Source organism: Desmodus rotundus, chromosome 2 (genome assembly GCF_022682495.2).
Source record: "Desmodus rotundus isolate HL8 chromosome 2, HLdesRot8A.1, whole genome shotgun sequence".
NCBI classification, from domain to species: Eukaryota; Metazoa; Chordata; class Mammalia; order Chiroptera; family Phyllostomidae; genus Desmodus; species Desmodus rotundus.
Window position 1 is genome coordinate 23,703,979 of NC_071388.1, and position 19,729 is coordinate 23,723,707.

General features: G+C 44.6%; 2 protein-coding genes across 3 annotated transcripts in view; one reads left to right on the forward strand and one right to left on the reverse strand.

Annotated features, from left to right (window-relative positions):
• Positions 1 to 891: 891 nt before the first annotated feature.
• Positions 892 to 10,864, reverse strand: SHOX2 (SHOX homeobox 2). Its single transcript, XM_053918050.1, has 5 exons — positions 10,305 to 10,864; positions 7,209 to 7,417; positions 4,765 to 4,822; positions 4,365 to 4,453; positions 892 to 2,828 (listed from the first exon to the last, which is right to left on the reverse strand). The coding sequence occupies exons 1-5, from the start codon at positions 10,651 to 10,653 to the stop codon at positions 2,535 to 2,537; spliced, it is 999 nt and encodes a 332-aa protein (XP_053774025.1). The 5' UTR covers positions 10,654 to 10,864; the 3' UTR covers positions 892 to 2,534.
• Positions 10,470 to 19,729, forward strand: part of RSRC1 (arginine and serine rich coiled-coil 1) — a 315,530-nt gene continuing 306,270 nt past the window's right edge. Inside the window, exon 1 of one of the 2 annotated variants that reach the window (XM_045197288.3) lies at positions 10,470 to 10,578. The gene's annotated coding sequence lies outside the window, so the exon portion shown is untranslated. Of the gene's footprint in view, positions 10,579 to 14,650; positions 14,745 to 19,729 lie in introns of those variants that run through there. The other variant, XM_024563047.4, reaches the window with a different exon arrangement.

The window sequence follows — 19,729 nt, forward strand, 5'->3', positions numbered from 1 at the left end:
TGGGCTTCTACCTTTTCCTAAATTTAACCAAATGAAGCAGCTGCTTCGGTCCAAGAGCTAAACTGTAGCAGGAGGTGGAGGACCCGTCCTTCCCAGAGCCTCGGCCCCGCTCCGCGGCTCTCGCTCCACTGCCCGAGCACCGTCGCCTGCCCGGCTCCGGGGGAGGTCGGTGACCTGGAGACCGGCTGTGAAGCTACAGTGAACCAGGTGAATTTCGCGCCGCGCGATCCCGCTTCGCTACCGACCCAAAGTATCCCCTAAATAAACTTCAGGGTCAACGTGCGGCAAAATGAAGAACGAGAGTTCATCTTCGGGAAGGGGATTATTCTATTCTATTCTGTTTTACATACTATCTGTTCCTTTATTGATTTGATGTAAAAATCAATCCGGTTTCTACGCTGGTTGGATAAAATGGGGGAGAGGGGAGTTTCGTTCAGCGCTATATAAAGCCACAGAGCCACTGTTCTCATGGCCCCTTAATTGCGGCAGGTAGGAGCAAAAGCAAACGCTTTTCCAAGTTGGTATAATCGACAGATACACAGTCATCAAAAAGGAAGAAGGAAAGACTATCCCGGATAGTTTAATAGTAACAGGAACAAAGATGACGCGAACCCCATCAAATGAAACAATACTATTTTCATTCAATTGATCGCAAAGTGTCTTCAATGAATAACTTGGCACTTATTTAAAAGGTTTAACAGAGGTGAAACCGAAACATTTTGTACTGACAACACGTCATGAAATAACAGCATCTTCTTTTGTTTAAAATAACTTAATACACTAGAAAAAATATGGCAAATATAAATAATTTGTTTTCATGGAGAACAAATAGTTACAAAGCTCAACCGCATAACCAAGTTCAGTTAAGAGCTTTTCCTCTTGTAAATTAGAAGAAAAAAAAAAAAACTAAGAAGGCTTTCTAGGGAATTGGGATACAGATTGCTTAGTCCAGGGTACCCCATTTTAAACAGCTACATGAATTGAAGCAAACAAAAAAAATTACTTTAATATACACCTTTGTGAGATAAAATGCAAATGTTGAAAGTCAACCATTAGTTCACACATTATAGCCAAAATAAACTTTGTTCGTGTGTATCAACATATTTTACACAAACCTAGTGCCTGTATCTAGCTGGGTGTTCTTTAAGGTGAGTGCGACAGGATAGAGAGGGGGAAATAAAGCACGGTCCTCAAATAGGACTTCAGGTAACCAGCAAGAGGGTACACAAGAAAAGGGGGAGGGGAGGGGACTATCACTGAGCGCCTGCACAGTGTCAGGCCCCTCGTGAGGCGCTGTACCTTCATTGTTTCATTTAGTCTTCTTGTTTTATTTTTCCTTTCCCCACATTTTCTGCCCGCCTCCGTTTTCTTGGGACAAAGTGTCAAGTTTTCCCCTTCCGACTTTTTTCTTTTGTCCCCCAGGATCAAAGACAGGGCAAAAATATATATGTAGATAGATATACATCAATTTTTAGACGCTTTTGGTATTGGTTTTCGTACTGAAGATGAAAATGAAGTAAGTACATGTGCGTAAAGCAGGGAAGGGGGGAGACACCATCAATGGAATACAAGTAACATGCAAACCGGAATTTACTGCCAGCAGTCTGGACAGTTCTGCCATAATAATTTCTCAGAGAAATCACTGTCTGTGGTATCATTTTTTGTACTAATATCATTTTTTCTCCTTGTTTTTATACTCTTCCCTCTTCTCGCTCTTCCATTCGTGGTGGTTTTAAACTCAAAGCATCTGATTCAACGTAAAAGGAGGCCCGCCTCTCTTATCAAATTTCTCGTACTAAAGTGAACTTCGCAGAAAAAGGTCAGTTTCAAAACCTGTGAATTTCCCAGCTCCGCACTTAAAAAAAAAAATCTTAACTCTTTAAATAAGTATACCTCTTCCTTCTGTTTTCTTAGCCCATTTTGGGGGAGGGGGACATACACTTTAAGTTGGTAACTCCCCAACCCCTCTTCTCTCGAGATGCATCCAGGTTATTTTTCCATACTTTTAAATGTATAAAATACTTTAATTTTTAAATTGTTTTGTTCCTTGGTTCTCTCTCTGATTTCAGCCTCTTTCAAATAGCAATAGTAAGAAATAAAGTTCCTTTTCTCTTTTTCTGTTTGTCTCTTCTGCTTTTTTTTTCTCTCATTTTTTATTAACAGGATTTTTATTTCTGCGCAAGAGTCCATCGTTGCGGCTTTGCCACTAGCCACACTCCGCCGTTCCGGTACTCCCTTGTCCAATCTCTCTCCGGACTTTCCCCAAACCGGCCCTACAAAGCTGAATCCTAGGCCCTTGAGTAGGTGAATGGTCAGGAGCCACCAAGTCGGTGCGCCTTGTGGGATCGCAGGTCCTGCGCAGAGTCCTGCCCTCCAAGTTCCAGTGGAGTCCGAGATGCTGAAGCGGGCAAGGGGCGATCAGCCAAGCGGAAAGAGGCTGGGCTCCGAGGTGTGGAGGGGGTGACGGAGAAGCAGTGGGGCGCAGAGGGCGCGCATTCTGCACGCGCGCTGGAAGCGCAACGTGGGCGCTGGCGTCACAGACCCAGGGCGGCCGCGTGCTTTTTGGCTTTCAGTCTGAGATCCGCAATGCTGGAGTTCTTGCTGGTGGTCTTGGCAGCGGCAGCGGCAGCCACGACAGAGGCGGCGGAGGCCGAGTCCGCGGCCAGCGTGGCCAGCGGCAGTCCGAAGGGCGGCGCCGGGAACATCATGTAGGGCGCGTGCGCGGCCAGGTGCGGGTGCAGGTGGTGGTGCGCGTGCGCTACGGCGCTGTCCAGCTGCAGCTGCGCCTGAACCTGAAAGGACAAGGGCGTCACGTTGCAATGACTATCCTAGGGTGACAACAGAATAGAAACAAAGCATTAACGGAGTCCAGCTTGGCTCAGGGGAAGGCTGGGGCGGGGGACGGGAAAGGGGGCATTTGGCTGACCTCAGTCTCTTACTGAATCTGGGGCACTACAGGGATACTCCAGTGCCGGAGTCTCCTCAACTCACCCAGCTCTGCTAATCTCCCTGGGCCCAGGGGACAGTAACTGCAGGAATGTGGCTGCCCCTTCCGGGGCTGGGCCCATCAGAGGGTGACACTGCTACTGTGCTAAAACATCACGTCCCCAATAACACTGGTGTATTGGAAAATAGGGTGAGGCCCTGTTACCTTCCTCTCTTGATGTTGTCATACACATCTTACCTCACCGCTAAAGCCCTGAAGTACCAACGAGCAAAACACAAAATTCTTAGGGATGTTACTGCATCTTCATCACAGTAAGCACAATTGTTAGTACTTCTAACCTGTACTGCTGTAAGATTTATCTGGGGATCTTGTTTAAATGCAGATTCCAATCCAAAAGGTCTAGGTCGGGGCCTGAGATTCTGAATTTCTACCAATCTTTCAGGTGTTGCTGATGATGCATGCATACCTGTAGATCACCTTCTGAGAAGTAAGGGTCTCCTTTTAAGATTCCCCTCCCCTCTCTTTCTCCAATCATTCTTTCTGGCTTCAAAAGCCTAGCGTCAAGATACCAGAGTCCTATGGTGCCAAGAAAACTAAGATCCCCCCAACACTAACCCTCAATACATTGATGCACCAATGTATCTCCTCAGTCCAGGGCACTGGTAACCGAAAGCTAATTCATGACTTCACAGTCCTACCATGCAGGTGTCCTGGCTGAGGATGAGGTAGGTCAGACACTGGTTGCGAAGGGATTGTGCCCTTAGGCTTGGAGAGCAGGGAGTTCAGAGCACTGGGATTTCCCAGGATTAAATCATTGCTGCAGGCTGTCCTTTTAAATGTAGTCTTAAAGGTTTCTTTATGGCTAAGAAAGGCATTGCAGAGGCAGAGCATCCCTGGGAAGACCAAGGCAAGGCTTCCTTCTCAACTAGACACGAAGCTTTGTTTGCAGACAGCTTTAAAAAATCAAGTCTGAGTTGGGAGTACTTTTATTTATTTCTTTTTCTTCTGTCAGACACAGTTAATGAAACTAAGAGGTAGAAAATACCTAGAAAAATATTTAGAGAATTGCCTTAGAAACACCTTAGGACTAACCTCTGAATTGGATCTGACAAAATCTTAATCAAAAGGCTTTTGCCTTCCTCTCCCCAAGCTCAATCTTTAGTGCATTTTTAAAGGACTGGTTACTGCCCTCAGGCCTCTGTGGGTTTCCCATGAGGACAGAAAGGACTAGACATATGGGTCCCTGACACTCGATAGGTTTTTAAAGGGGAGTAGGTCCACTATATCATCTCAAAATTGATTCCCCAACTGCATGGACACCAACACTGGGGCTTAGAGAGAGGGGATGTTCAACAGTTCAAGCAAACCTCCAGGTCTTTTTACAGTTAGTAACAGGCTGAAACTAGGCTGTACTTGCCTGCTGAAATGGCATCCTTAAAGCACCTACGTTGACATAGGGTGCAACTCTACAAGCTTCAAACTGGCTGGCTGCCCCTATAAGGACGCCTATAAAAAAATGGGGGAACAAAACACAATGATGTGAGATTAATATTTCTAGCATTGTTTTCCAGGGTTCCAAATGGTACCAAGATAGAACTAATTCCTTAGGAAATGAACTGTTAACTTACTAAACCACTGCCATAATTAAAATAAATGTAATTTACTCCCAAACCTTAGGACTCTTATTAACTGCCTTCAGAGCAGATTTTTAAGTAAGGACCATGGTTGTCTTTGAGATTTTTCTGCATTTATAATAATAATATTCCCCATTCTCTTTTTACTTAGAATACCAAATGTTCTTTGTCTGAGAAGCATACCTTTATGGAGTTGATTTTCCTGTTTTCTACATTTAGCTCTTCGATTTTGGAACCAAACCTAAAAATTGGAGAGAAAATATAAAACCTAGATGTTATAACTCATAAATTTTTTTTAATTACAAGAGTATGATGAAAAAAGAGTAGTGTTTTAGGCAGAAATGAGAAGATGTGGCAAGCAATCTTTGAATTCATAGAACAATTGCAATTTCCAATGTTCAAAATGTAAATGGATGACAAAAATAGATTTCATAAACTTTTGCAACATAAATGGTTTCCTGATACACTGCTATTAGTTTTGGTTTCATCTTTCCACATTACAGAGTTCCCAAGGCCTAAAACTCTCGCTGATACCTGATACCAAAGTGATAATGAGTTTAGATGTTTGCCCAGTAAGACCTGAGACGAATGTGCTCATTAATAGCCTGTTATATTAATTAGCTTCATCTTCAAGAAAAACCAAACACCAAAGCAAATAGTGACTCTTTTTTTCCTGGGGGCTGGGGGAGGGGGATATAAGTGAGGGAAGCGGTAATTAGTGTCATAAAAGCCTCACTACAAAGAAGTTTAGGATTTCTCTGTTCCTCTGTGCAATAGAGTGTAACACAGTAGCAGAATAATTGTGCTATTATCATGATAATCTAATTTGCTTCTATAGAAATAGCCTATTCTTACAGTTAGGGTAGTAGAGAAGCATCCAGAAAACAGCTAAAAAAATTTTCAGTATGAAAAAATAAAGACCACCAATAAAATTCACTTCTTATGATAAAAAATAAGAATATTCTGTCAAAGGGGAGTGGGGTGGGGTATGAAACAAGTAACTCCTGGATACTATTTTCTCCCAGGTATTACTTTCTTAAAAAGAACTTGCTAACTTTTAGAGGTAATAGGACAGGTTTTTAAAAATTCAAGTGCAGCTTGTTTTTTTACTAATACGGCATATTGACTGATAGACAAATTAATGTTTAAAAACCATGAAAGTAAAATATTGCTTCTGAGCTTTGTCTTGTTTTTAAGAGGAAGTGTCACAGTCAATGTAAATCTTCAAAAATCCCCCTGCCATTTAGTGTAATAGAAGGGTAGACTTCATGCCAGGGTGGCATCCTTTGTGTAACTCACATGGCCTGAGGCTTCTTGCCTCTTTTTTTCCCTACTAGAGTTGGAACTGAGATACTAATGCTCATAACTGTAATAATTATCATCATGTCTTTAAGGGGTTGCTGAGCCTCTAGAGATCTCAATACACAAAGCAAAGCAGGAGAGGCTTAAAAAGGAAGGCTCCGCTGTTGATGCTGTGATGACCAAGGCAGCCTATTATTACTTTTCCCCTTCAACTCCACTGCTCTGTTTTTGTCCTGATCCTATTACAAGATGCGGGGAAGCCCCATAAGAATTGCATAGTTCGCTGCAGATGGTGGTCTCTGCGCCCAGAGACCCAGGGAGTATCTGTTACAGTGATACTTTGTAACAGCTGCAGATGTTCAGGCCTAAAACTGCTCCATGTGTTCAAACAAATAATGACCATCATTTTCTCCTATTTTATTATTTGAGAGGAAATACAATCTGAAACATTTAAATTTGTTCTCTCTAAACCTAGGATATATATGCATGTATCATATAATTTTTCACCTTAACCACTGCCAAAGCCTACTTTTGCTATCACATTCACCATCATAACCAATAAACAAACAAACAAACAAACAAACCACTAGTGGGATCCTAACTTCACCGGGTGTGGTACTTGCTGGGGGTCAGACCTTGAAAAATACCAACATTAATCTGCAGGTTGTTTTAAAATCAAGTTTCTGTAGGTTCAGGTTCACTGCCTTGGTTAAATGAGTGAACAAAGAATGACCAAAATGCATTTATTTCTCCGCTGTGTCACACAGTTTGAGATCGACTGCTAACGGCAGACTGTAAATTTCTGCATTTAACAGTTGCTAATTTTCTTTATAGTCTGTACATCTATAAACCTAATTGGCATATCCGCTTGGCAAACCTAGACCCCGAAGCAGACCCTCAAGGAAACCCAACTCCAGCGAACAAAATATTCGTTGTAACTTTTAAGGCATCCAGAAGATAAAACGTTTTCTGTGGGATTTTTTTTTTAAGGCTTATAAAAGTAGGCCCATTAGGATTAAACCACATTAAAGGCATCGTGAGGCGAGGGGGGTGTGGTTTATAGAGACTCTGGGAGCAAGCCCAGCACAGCTTTCTTCTGCTGGGAACATATGTTGGGATGGGGAAAAAGGGGAGGGGGTCAGTTTAAGACTAAGATCTACTTTGGAAAATAAGAACTCTATTAAAGGCATCCTTTCCTTTCTCACCTCACTCCAGACCCTTGAACCTGCACCCTCGGTGTGTGTCCCAAGAGCCACCTCTCCAACCCCACCTCAGGTGTGCCCCTCCTCCCTCCGTGGCCCCTGGACCTCCTCACAGCCAGGTACCTGCACTCGGGCCTCTGACAGCCCCAGTCGTTGGCTCAGTTCTTCACGCATGAAGGCGTCCGGGTAGTGAGTCTCATCAAAAAGCCTCTCCAGCTCATTGAGTTGTTCCAGGGTGAAATTGGTTCGACTTCGCCTCTGCTTGATTTTGGTCTGGCCTTCGTCCTCCATCCCTTTTGCATCCTCTTTGCGATCCTTCAGCTCCGGGGACACTGGAGGTGGCACCATAAAGAGGGTCACCCGTATGTCCACGCATGCACACGATCACACACACAGATAAAAACAACACAAGTCCCATTAACCAGATTTGTCTCAAGAAGGTTGGAGGATCCTGCTCCCTCCCGAAGTTCCTGCCCAATCCCTCACCAGGTCAGGAAGAGGAGGATCCTGGAGACAAGCAAAGATCAACTCTGGGTGGCTGCCTAGGGACGAAATGGGCATTCACACACCTATCCCCTATGCAACTGTGGCCTCAGCTCACCTCACTATGCACCCCACGGTTTCCTGCCCTCCCCTACGAACACCAAATCCAATTCACTCACCCTCTCGCCCACTCACTCTCTCCCACGCACGCACAGAAATCAAAAGCGCTGAGCCCCGCCCGTCACCGAATGCTGTCCGAGAAGGGAGAAGGGCGCGGTGAGGCCACGCTCTGCGCCATTCAGAGAGTGTTGGGCCATTCTCAGGCCAGTTCTGTTCGCTGATGGCTCTCTGTCTCTCTCAAACTTGCTGGTCTAATTTGATAACATTTGGGCCAAGGGTCGCAGCAGGAGCATAAGACCCTTGTGCTGCGCGTTCCTAGGAGTCACATCCCCAGGCGTTGGGCGCTGGCTCAGGGAGCCGGCCAAACCCCGCGGACAACCCACGGGGCCGCCAGGCAGTCCCTGTCCCCCTGCCAGATCGGGTCGCTGAGCACAGGCGTCCACGCCATGTTGGCAGCCGGGAGGGTTCGCAGCCCACACTGGGCCAAAGGTGAGGCAGAAAACCGGCCTCTGGTGGCCCGTGGAACTGACCGCTGCCTCTGTCCTCTCCTTGTCTCTCCCCATTGAAAAAGCCGACTGGACCCTAAACGTTTAAACCCACAGAGATCAACAGGTTCAACAGGAACATTCGCGATCCTCGGTTTCTATTGGCTGCTCAAAGCCTTTTCATGCATCCACCAGCTTGGATGTTTAATAAAATATGCATTTTTCTGCTCTGGGTTTGCACACATCCGTTGCTACTTTCCTGTCCTTCCTCTCCTCTCTTTTAAAAACAGAAGCTCTGCAAATGTGAGCACACAGAGACACCCAAGGGAGGGATGGATGGATGGATATATATATATATATATATATATATATATATATGCCAAGAGGCGGTGATATGGGAAGCCGTATTAACATAAGCTGCCCTCTGGAACCTTCATTCTTTGCATCTGAGTCGGAGATTTGGGTTTTTTAAGTGTCAAAGCTGAGTTTGGGTAGTGAAAGCTGTTTGCAGTTTTTCCCAGGTCGGTTCCTGATCAGCATGGGTGTTAAAAATCATTTCTGGAAGAGCTGGCCTGCAGAGGAATTAATAGGTGCCCTGAGCTTGGAAATTAACAATCCCAGGACTTGGTGTACCCTGGGTTCAGACCCTAACTTTGTGGCCTCACTCGCGGGCGTACCCAGGGCCGGGAGCTGTGGCTTCACTGAGGCTTCAAGAGGTTGCACTGAGCCCCCAGACCGCTATACCAACACTTTCCAAATTTAGGCGGACCTGGTACCGGGTATCTGGGAAGGAGAGCCTCTAGATCTCAGCTCAGCCTGCCATTCTTACTATGGTGATTTCAAGTGATGCCAGCATTTCTATTTCTCAGAGTTCGTTTTTTGTGGACATGTGTCCTTCCTCTGGGAAGGAAGTGGATAACATTATAGCAAACATTTGCAGCCAAGTTAATAAAATATTTTCCACTAATAGTGTAATGAAATTTAAATATGAAAACACACTCTTCAGATTCTGCCAAAGGGGTGAGAAGGCTCTTTTTTGTGTCATCCACAATGGATACCTCTCAAACTTTTGGGACTTCAAAGAGAAAGATGTCCACATTTCCAGTTCGTTAATAAACTTAATATAACCTTTATTTTGCCCCCAAATTTCCACTTATTGGCCTAAACAGGAACAGACTGTGTTATAAACAACTTAATTGCTTGCTTAAATATGTGATTCTACGCATGTCACATATTTCCTTAATTGGAAAAATATGGCAGCACACCACTTACTGCGGGGACCAAGTGCCAAATTAATTTTATTGTTGAACTCCTTTGAATTGGTACAGTACGCTCCACCATTTAGATAAAGCCATTTCCTAACACTTTGCTGGCACCAAAGGATTCCACTCCCCCCCCACCTCCACCGCCCTGCCCAAAACCAGAGTACTGAAGGATGCGAAGCAATGACGGAATTGTGTAAACACTAAAAAACGACACCCCCCCCAACAAGGAGCCTAACACGTCTCCCCAAATAAACATCATAGGCTGGACCTTTGCCTGCTTTGGCCTTGTTCTACCTTCATAGCTCAAAGAGAGTGGGGAGTTTGGCCCCTGGGATCCAGGGATCCAGGGTCTTCCGCGGAGTTCTAGTCGTTCTTAGAGGCGGCCCCGAAACGCAGAGGCGACCCGAGAGTGACATTTTCTCTCTCTTTCTCAGGCCCAGAAAAGGGGTTCCCCGCAAACTCCGCGCTCGATGCTAATCGTAATCCCGCCGCCCGGCCCAGCAGCGGCCAGTATCCCCGTCCGCCCCGGGCCAGCGAACTTCCCCGGCCGCCCGCGGGCCGTCTGGGCTGAGGCCCCGTCCTCTCGCCGGTGAAAAATGCTTTTCGGAGGAATGGGAATAGCGGGAGCATCTGGGAAGGGCGCGCACAAACCCACACCCCCCCTCCCCACGGACCCTCGGACCCCACCCACGACCGTGCCCACCACCGGACGCCCACCGCTCCATCGTCGCTCCAGCTCCCACACGGGGACCCAGGGGCCCGCTCCGCGCGCCGCCACCCACCCCGCGGGGCCTCGGGGTCCTCTCCCGCCTAAGCGGAGTCGGGAAGGCGGGAAGGGGGACCGCGGCCGGGGGTCAGGCCGTTACCCTCGGTGAGCCTCGGGCTGCCCGGCTCCCTGCTCCGCTCCGCGGCGCCCATGTCCAGCTCCCGGACGGGAGAGCGCCCTCCTCCAGCTCCTCCGCCCGCTCCTCCTCCTCCTCCTCCTGCACCTCCTCCGCCTCCTCCGCCTCCGCCTCCTCCTGCGCCGCCGCCTCCGCCGGCCGCCCGGACTGCCGGGCTGCTGCGGTCGTCGCGGCCCGGCTCCGCGCCGCCGGCCGGGTCCTTGGCCCCGCGCAGCGGTCCGCTCTCGAGCACCTCCCGGTAGGTGATCGCTTCTTTCTTCTCCTTCACTTTCTGGTCAAAAGACTTGGAGACGAACGCCGTAAGTTCTTCCATCGCCGCCGGTGCCCGTCAGCCCCGCGCTCAACCTCTCGCAGCCGAGCCCCGCTCTTTTTTTCCTCCTCCTTTTTTTACTGCTCCAACCCCCCCAATAATAACACATCAATGGGGCAGGGGATGGGGGTGGAGAGGGAGGAGGAGGAAGAAGAAAGAAGAAAAAGAAGAGAAGAAAGAAGAAAGAGAAGTAGAAGGAAAAAAGAAGTAAGAAGAGGAGGAGGAGGAAGAGTGGGGGGGAGGGGGGAGGAGGAGGAGGAGGAGGAGGAGGAGGAAGAGGGAAGGGGCGGGGGCCGGCGGAGGGAAATATGAACGGACGCTTCCCCGCCGGAGCGCGCTTGTCCACTGTTAAGATCTTTGACAATTCTTCCTGCCGGGAGTTCAGATCTGATAGCAACGCTGCGCTTGAAGTCTCACTATTTATACTTCGCCAAGGCCGCCCCTTGTTCTGAGTAAATTACCTCCCTTCGCAACTCCGAGGGAGCCCCTTCCTGGGAAGCACCCGCGACGCTACCTGGGGGCGGGGGTGGAGAAGTAGGGGTTAGGGGGAGAGCGCGAGAGGGGGCGAGGGAGGGGAGGGGGAGAGGGGGCGAGGGGGGGACAGAGGGAGAGAGAGAGAGAGAGGGAGAGAGAGAGAGAGAGGGAGAGAGAGAGAGAGAGGGAGAGAGGGAGAGAGACGGAGACTGATTAATCCACAGTCGGAGCAGGCTGGCTCCGGAGTGCGAGGGCAGCGAAGGGGGCCGCGAGGGGGCGGGAAGAGGAGGCAGGTCCCAGACCGTCCTGGTTTTCAGATAGCCCCGGCCGCCTGCGCACTTGGCCATTAATCCTAGATTGACAAGAATCCCTAATTAATTTAATTAGGCGTGGATTTTGCGTTGGTGTCAAGACTTAGTTAAACACCGGGGCGCTGGACCCACTGCGCCGGGGCGTGGCCAAGGGGAAACTGACAAGTGCGCGGCCGCCGGCGTGAGTCCCGGCTCCCGACTCCGCGGCGGCGCCCACGTCCTCCGCCCGCGCCGGGGGGCCGCGGAGCTGCTGCGGGCCGCTCCGCGGCCCCGCGTCCCGCAGCCCGGTCCCGCCCCCTGACCCGGCTTTGCAATTCTCAGCCCCGCTGCCGGCCTCACCCCACCTACACCTCGCAGCGCGGCGTCCTGGCTTCCGACCTGCCCGGAGTCAGGGTCCTCTGCGGCTCCTTTAGAGGCTTCCCGGCCTGCAGCCGGAGCTGAGCCCGGGTCCTCAGCGACCTCTTCGCGCTGGGGGACTGGTGATTCACCCCACGGCTGGCGTCCTGGAGCCCACGCTGACTCCTCTACGGACAGCCCCACTCGTAGGGCCGGTCGATTTAACACATTTCCCGAGCAGCTGTTCCCTGACAGATGCCATTTTAAAGTGTTTCCTTAGCGCCCGATCAAGGACAGTTAGACTTCGTTCCCTCTCTGAGATTTCGGGACACTCATCCCATCTCCCTGTATCCGGACCCCTCCCAAAATGAACTACGGGAGCTCGCTCTTAGCCTCCCGGGAAACATTCTATAGTTGATTTCCCGATTTTGAAAGCAAGTGATTATTCCTTTTTGAGTTTGAAAAAAAATCGAGGTCAAGTGTGTGCCTCTCTTAATTTTATTTATTGTGTACTATTCAAAAAGAGATGCTCTTGGGGAGAAAAGACCCTCACTCTCTGCCTGGACTATTTTAATCGAAACAGTTATGTAGAATGAATGTCTATATTCCTGAGTCATTTGCCTGTATTCAGCTTGCTGTGAGAAGTGTGGCCACATATGTATCTCACATAAGAATATTTACATATGGAAAGTTACATTATTTGAGTTTGTAAACAAATATACCTCTTCAAGTGAAACTTTGGGGACATTTTCAAGAAATCTGAATGTTTATACGGGCTAACTGTTCATTAAAGGTAACTTGTTCATTTTCTTGGATATACTACACAGTAAAAATAAAAGCAATTACATAACTTTGATATGCATATTTTTCACTCATTGTTTAAGGCATCAGCACGAAGTTAACATAATTTGAGAAGTTCCATCAAAGCAACCTGAAACATTTGTAAAAGAACACAATTAAAACTTAATATATTAGTGTTTCTACAATATATGTAAATAGAGGCTGCTCATAACTGTTACACTACACTACTCTTTAGATTAAAATGTTCACATTTGGCAAACAATATGGAAATCACACTTTTAAGAAATATTACTTTGCCTTTTTTCTCTTTATTTCTGAAGTTATCTTTTGTTCTTAAAACATTTCACTTATTGTTACTTTTAGGAGAAATAATTAAAATCTTTACCTTTCCAGTGCAATAGCTTCTAGGTATAATGAATTATATGAGTGCTTTATTTTATTTATTTTATTTACCCTACAAAACAGACTTCAAAACTCACACTTTCCAAAGTTATATGAATTTAGGGACATGATTTTACTTTACCTAAGGTTACTATTTGTAACCACTTTAATTTTGATTTTACCAGAGGGGACTACACATAAAACTTTAATCCTTTATGAAATCTGTTTTTAAGGTTACTTAGCAGAATGACCAGAAAGAACTCTCAAACTGAGGTGCTAAATACTCTTCACAAACAGCTCCAAAATAACCACTTCAGAATTCCAGTAAGGGGTCAAGAGACTCACTAGCTACTTTTTTGCCATGACTTCTAAGTCCGATATCAAATTCCATCTACTGAGCTTGAGGGAAAGATGACCACTTTAAAGGTAATCAGGGAAGGTTTAGACAATCATAGTGATTCACACCAGATAAAATTTCCTGGCACATTGGCTCTTTGTATATTTAGGAATAGTGGTGTTGATATCAGATGGAGTTATGAGAGATTTGCTATGTCTGACCACGAATTCCCCTGGCCTAAGGGAAATCTAGTTTAAAAACTACAACAACAAGGTTTTGAAATCATATGCAAATAAATGCTCATGAAGTTCTAATTATGTTGGTTCGTTAAGTTGTAAATGTTTTCCGGAAACAGGATATTTCAAAGTGCGTTTTGGTAAAAAGAAAAAAAAATGATAGTAAAGCTCAGTTGACAGCCTGCAGACAGATACACAAGTTCCAATAAAATTCAGGACCCCGAGGGTACCCCCAGTTCTTGAATTATTTAAAATAAACATGTAGTGTTGTATTTACGTTTCAAAATGGTCCCTCAAAACTGATTATTCAAGGTACAGTCATTTATGACAAATATATTTCTAGAGCTGATTTTCACCATCTCAAATATCTGCAGAAAACTGTAGCCTGGGTATCTAGCAGTTGTGAATGAATTGGATCTCACAGTCAACCCAAACCACGGCCAACAGTTTATTTTTTTTTCACCTCAATATCTTTACGTACTTACAGTAAATAAGGGGAAAAAATGATGTTTATGCAGGGATAGATAAATAATGTAGTATGAGTTACAGAAAATGCTGAGTCGCTTTAATTTCTATTGGTGTAAATAACAACAAAAACCTAATAATTTCTCTTTCAGAGGAAATCTCTCCCTGCCTCGGGCAGCCTTCTCCCACTACTCTACTAACCAGTTACTTTAATGTGAGAAATTAATTTGCACCCAACCTGAGTGCCTTCACCTTCAGGGCAGAAGAAACACCGACTTTTAATGCATTTTTGCAAATAAATCATTACATTTTAATCACACACGACTCTACACAGACATACTCGCATGATTTATTATTGTTGGGCGAGTTTCCTCCTCCCCCAGCTTGAGATAACCAATTTTGCTACGTGGGGGTGTTTTAAACATAACTTCCTACGATGCAGACTTGTTTGCTGATTATCTGTGACGATAACGACGATTACTAAGGCAATAACACTCTTCAGTCCCCACCTTTATTGCTTTTTGGTTATAAGGAAATCAAATAAGCAAGCAAGCAAGCAAAACCAACACCAAACAAAAAATTGGCGGCGTGACAATCTATTCCCTCGGCATTCCTAACGCCTGGCAGCCTCCATCGATGCATTCGAAAGCTCGGCTGACGCTGCCTGGCGCTGGAACCAGGAAGGCGGTGAGCTTAAACTGAAGCAAGTTCGGAGGACGCCGGCAGCACCACAATTTGAAGAAACGTTTGCAGGTTTGTGGCGCTTGCAAGTCGAGGGGGGATGTGATCCCGAAGGCAGGGAGTCAAATGATGCCCGGATCGGGGCCTGGGAGGAGGCACCCGCGGCCGCGGTGTTCTGAGGCCCTGCTCTGGAGTAACGCGGCGCGGGGCCTGGCGCTGAGTGTCTGGGAAGCGGCAGGGGGGTGGGCGGTGGTCCTGAGGCATGAGGCGCTGCTCAGTGCGCATGCGTCTCGCACCTGGACTTTTCTGACCCTCGAGGTCGGCCCTGGGTCCTTTAGGGTGGTGGTAGGTCCTAGATTGGTGCGAGCTCGCAGGCCTCTGGCTAAGCCCACCGTCTGGAGGTGGTGGGCTTCCTCTCCCTCCCCGCTCATCCCCAATCCTACCCCACCTCGATTGATCGCCGCTTTGGGGTTTTGGGGCGGGACTTGCAGTAAGTGCGGGGGTGCTTTGCCAGTAGCCCTAGGTAAGGTGCTGGGAGAAAGATCGCAATCTCGTGCACCCTGCCGCACCCACTCTGCTGTCTGTACTTAAGATACATCTTTCCTTCCAGCTCCTCTCCCCCCCCCCCCCCCCCCCATCACTCCTTGCTCCCACTGGCTTGCTGAGAGGAGAGACGGTGCAGGGTGAAATAGACTTTCCTTCCTTAACATAATCGCTGTAAGCATTCAGTTTCCCTGACTTCAGGACTTGTGGCCTTGTGGGCTTACCAAGAGCACGTGGCTACCCTTAAACTCTGTTTACTTTGATGAGAGGTTATAATGCACTATTACACATGTTGGCTGCTCTTGATTTTAGGTCAACTTTAACTTAATTTCTGTCTCAGAGATTATATATCTTTAAATGCACACTGTAGGCCAAATAATTTCCTCCCTCCCTCCCTCCCTCCCTTCCTTCCTTCCTTCTGCATCGTCAGAATTAGTAACCTGTTTGTGAATCAACTAAACAGGTCCTAGATAGCTAAATAAATTCAAATGTCTGGTATTGTCACAAAAAAGTATTCAAGTTGTCATCTTTGCGCTTAGACACAAAAGCTCTAAGTGAAGGAGATACACAAGAGTTCTCAGGTTTAAGGTCTGGAGCAGGTGATACAGCTGCTACCTTGTTGGGAAACTGGGTATCTTTTAAGAGCCCCTGTAGCCTTAGAGTCTATAAATATTCACTTTCTTTGCAGGCAAAGATTTCCTGCTCAGTGGTAGCACTTTATTATTGTACGTTCTTCAATAAGAGGGCTAAAAATGTTTGAAACCGAAGAACATCAAGGCAGCGGGCACCTGTTAGTTGCCTTACTAACTTGGTCGGTCTCAGGAAAGAGTTGTGTTTTGAGTTGGAAAACGTATGTAGTGAATTTGTTATATTAGATGTCTAGATATATTTTCTGCTTTCATTTTCAAACCATTGGGGAAAAGTCCCATCACCAATAAGCTTTTAAGAAAAAGGTACGCTCCTCTGTAAATTTTTAGTTGTTATGGGAAAAGTGTTTTGACAACCATCTCTTTTGAGTTTTGCTTTGTTCTGGTTATACTAACCAGAACAAAATTTTACCTCAGTTCTTTTACTGATTTTGCATGGTTCTGTACATCTTTGTGGATATCTTATGCTAAATGGTATTAACCCCATTTTTCCATTGAAATGACCACTCTTTTTCCTTTTTTTGGCTAAGTGTCCAAGATCAAAAAAAGTTATAGTTTGATAATACTAATGAATGAGTAGTGGAGAAATAATTATAGGTTGTCATGTTCTCTGGGGATCTTTGTTTTCTTTAACTGCCTGTTTTCTGAAAAAGATTACTATTTCTTATACCTTTATTAATAACCGGACAAAAGAACTACTTATGCATGCCTTTGAGCTCTTTTCTGAATGATCACATCTTGGCTCCATATCTTCCATCAGTCACCTAAGCTTTGCAATAAGATGTTTTTGTAAGTTAATGTCCTACTGTCGTCATTATCTGTCTTGGCTTCGGTTCTGTAGTAGAAGTAGTTGGGTAAGGTTCGAAACCATGAGACTAAACCAGTACATACTAGAGACTAGGGTGGGAACAGAAAACCAAGAGCTGTAGGAGTTCTGTCCCTATGTCTTCTCTGCGTACACATTGATTGAAAAATTGTTAGCTTGTGGTACTCCTAAAAATCTGTGCTCATTCATCATTGCTCTTACCAGAAGGAGCTGTTAACGTGTCTCACCTTACCCCTGGAGTTAAATATAAACAGTTCTTTCTTACTAGGAGTGTGAAATGTAAGTTGACTACCATGACTTGAATGAGCAAATATATTCATGTACATGCTAGGAACATTATGGAAACCCAGAGGTAAGTATATGAGTATACCTTGGTTAGTGAATAAGAAAGAGTTCAGTACCTGTCATTGATAGAGAAGACAAGTTTTAGATCTACTTCTGATTTGCTCTTAGTGTTTGCTTCCTTTTATGAAAAAATACTTGAAGTTAATAAAGAAATTTGGACTTCCTTTTCTGAATAGATATTTGAAGTTAACTGTAATAAAAAAATACAGTGGCTTTTTGCTTTGTCTTACTGAGATTAATTAGTACTTCAGTGTAATTTTTCTGAAATGTAAATACATCATTAAAAAAACTATAAAAAACTATAAAAAATATTTATAGTTTTGTGACTGGTTTTTCAGCCTTGTTTTACTTGACTCCTATGAGGAAGGATTTTGTATCTCCCATCAACTACTCTCAGTTAAATGTAGTTATCTATTATGGGTGAATTACGTTGTTTCAAATTAAAACAAATAAAAATTTATACCAACCTCCCCCCATTTTCTCTTTTCTTGATCACCAACAAGATACATAATTAGATATGTGTTTGTTTCTTTTTTTCTACTTCTTCATGTCTTCCATAGGGATTTAATAATGCTGGACAAAAACGGAGAGTGGAAATGACTGTAAGCTACCTTAGAGCAGTGGTTCTCAAACTTTTTAGTTTTAGAGTCTCTACATTCTTAAAAATATTGAGACCGTGAGAACTTTTATCTATATGGGCTATATCTATAAATATTGCCTTAGTAGTAATTAAAACAAAATTTTGAGATATTGATCCACTTAAAAACAACAATAATAAACTCATTGTATGGTAACACAAATAACAAATTTGATATAAAAAGTATTTTTCAAAACAAAACATTCTTAGTGCAAAAAGTAGCATTATTTTCAATTTTTGCAAATCTCTACTGTCTGGCTTAATAGAAGACAGTTGCATTCTTTTATCTGCTTCATTCAGACTAGTATGATGAATTGTTTGGATTGAGGTATATGAAGAAAAGTTGTGGTCACACGTATACAGTATTGGAAAAGTATTTTCTCTTTTTTGAGATTTATTTATTTTTAGAGAGAGGGGAAGGGAGGGAGAAATAGAGGGAGAGAAACATGGATGTGAGTGAGAAACACTGATCGGTTGCCTTTCACGTGCCCGCAGCTGGAGACCTGCCCTGCAACCTAAAAATGTACTCTGACCAGGACTTGAACCAGTGTTTGTGGGATGATGCCCAGTCCACTGAGCCACACTAGTCTAGGTGGAAGAGTATTTTTTTATTTAGGTATATTTAACACACAATAATATATTAGTTTCAGGGAGAAATATTTTAATGGCCTTTTCAGATGTCTTTGATATTACACCAAAAGTTGACAAGCAGTGGTTTGTTAAAGATTGGTTGTGATGTGGTGTTTGAAACCATTTCAGTGACCTTTTCATAGTGCATTACATTAAAATCTTAAGTTTGTCTTGCACTCTGAGTGGATTTTTTACCCATACATGGTTCTGTGACATCATGCATTGACCGGCTGGAAAATACGTGTTCTTTGAGTTATGCATATCTTCCAAATATTGATACCCTTCATCATAAAATATTTTAAAAAATCACATTTGTTAATATCACCACTGATCTCATCAGAGACACCTTTTAAGTACTGGGAAGCTCTCAGTCTCATGGTAGCAGATACAAGTTATCCAAAATTCTAATTTTGGCGTGAGAACTCAAATTTTATCATTGACAACATATAATGTCAGTTTTCCTTGAAGTGAGTGAAAGACCCCGTTCATTTGGAGAAAATGTCTACCAAATACACAAGTCTGAGTAATCACAGTTCATCAAAATAAAAATTGTATTTCATGATAAAAGCAGCTAGTTCAACTTGCAATTCAGTTGCACAGATGCCTTTTTTCAAGATAACCATCATTCTTGAGTATGTAGAAGTAGTTACATGTATTTCCCATTTTATCACAGAATATTAAAAGATGTGTGCTCCATGGTTGAAATTTAATAAAATTAATGATTTTTGCTGCTTCATCAAGGACATTCTTAAGGGAACAAGTGAACTGTCTCCACCCCCCATTTTTTTAGACTATTGCTATGAAGAATGCAGTGACTGCTAGTACAGTTTGGTGTCATTGCCTTAAAACTGCTAAAGCACCAGCAGTTTTGCCTACTGTTATTGCCTTTACATCATCAGTACAAAAGTCAGCACAGTGGAAAGGTAAATCATACTTTGGTATTATAGTGAGAATAGTTTTGACCTCTTGGATCCCCTGAAGGGCCCTAGGGATCCTCGGGTATACTGACCCCTTTTTGAGGACTGCTTTTATACTAGCACGAAAACTTCTTGATGGCAAGGATTTTTGTCTCATTCACTGATCTATCCCTTGTATGGAGGACTGCTACCGTCCTGGGGTGTTTTACCTGTCTCTACTGTTAGAGTACTTCTTTCAATCTGGCTTGTCTTCGTTGGTTTACTGCTTGCTTTTGGTGGAGTGTGAGGTATAATTTTGAGATTTTGCATACTTGAAAATGTCTTTATTCTGATTTCATGTTAGATCAATGATTGGGCTGGGTATGGATTCTAGGTTGAGAAGCATTTTCACTTAGAATTTTGAAGGCAAGTCACCATTGTTTTTCTATATTGCTGTTTAGAGGTTCAATGCCTTTTATTGTGATTTCCCCATTTTTTCTCTATAGAAGCTTCTGGGATCTTCTTTATATTCC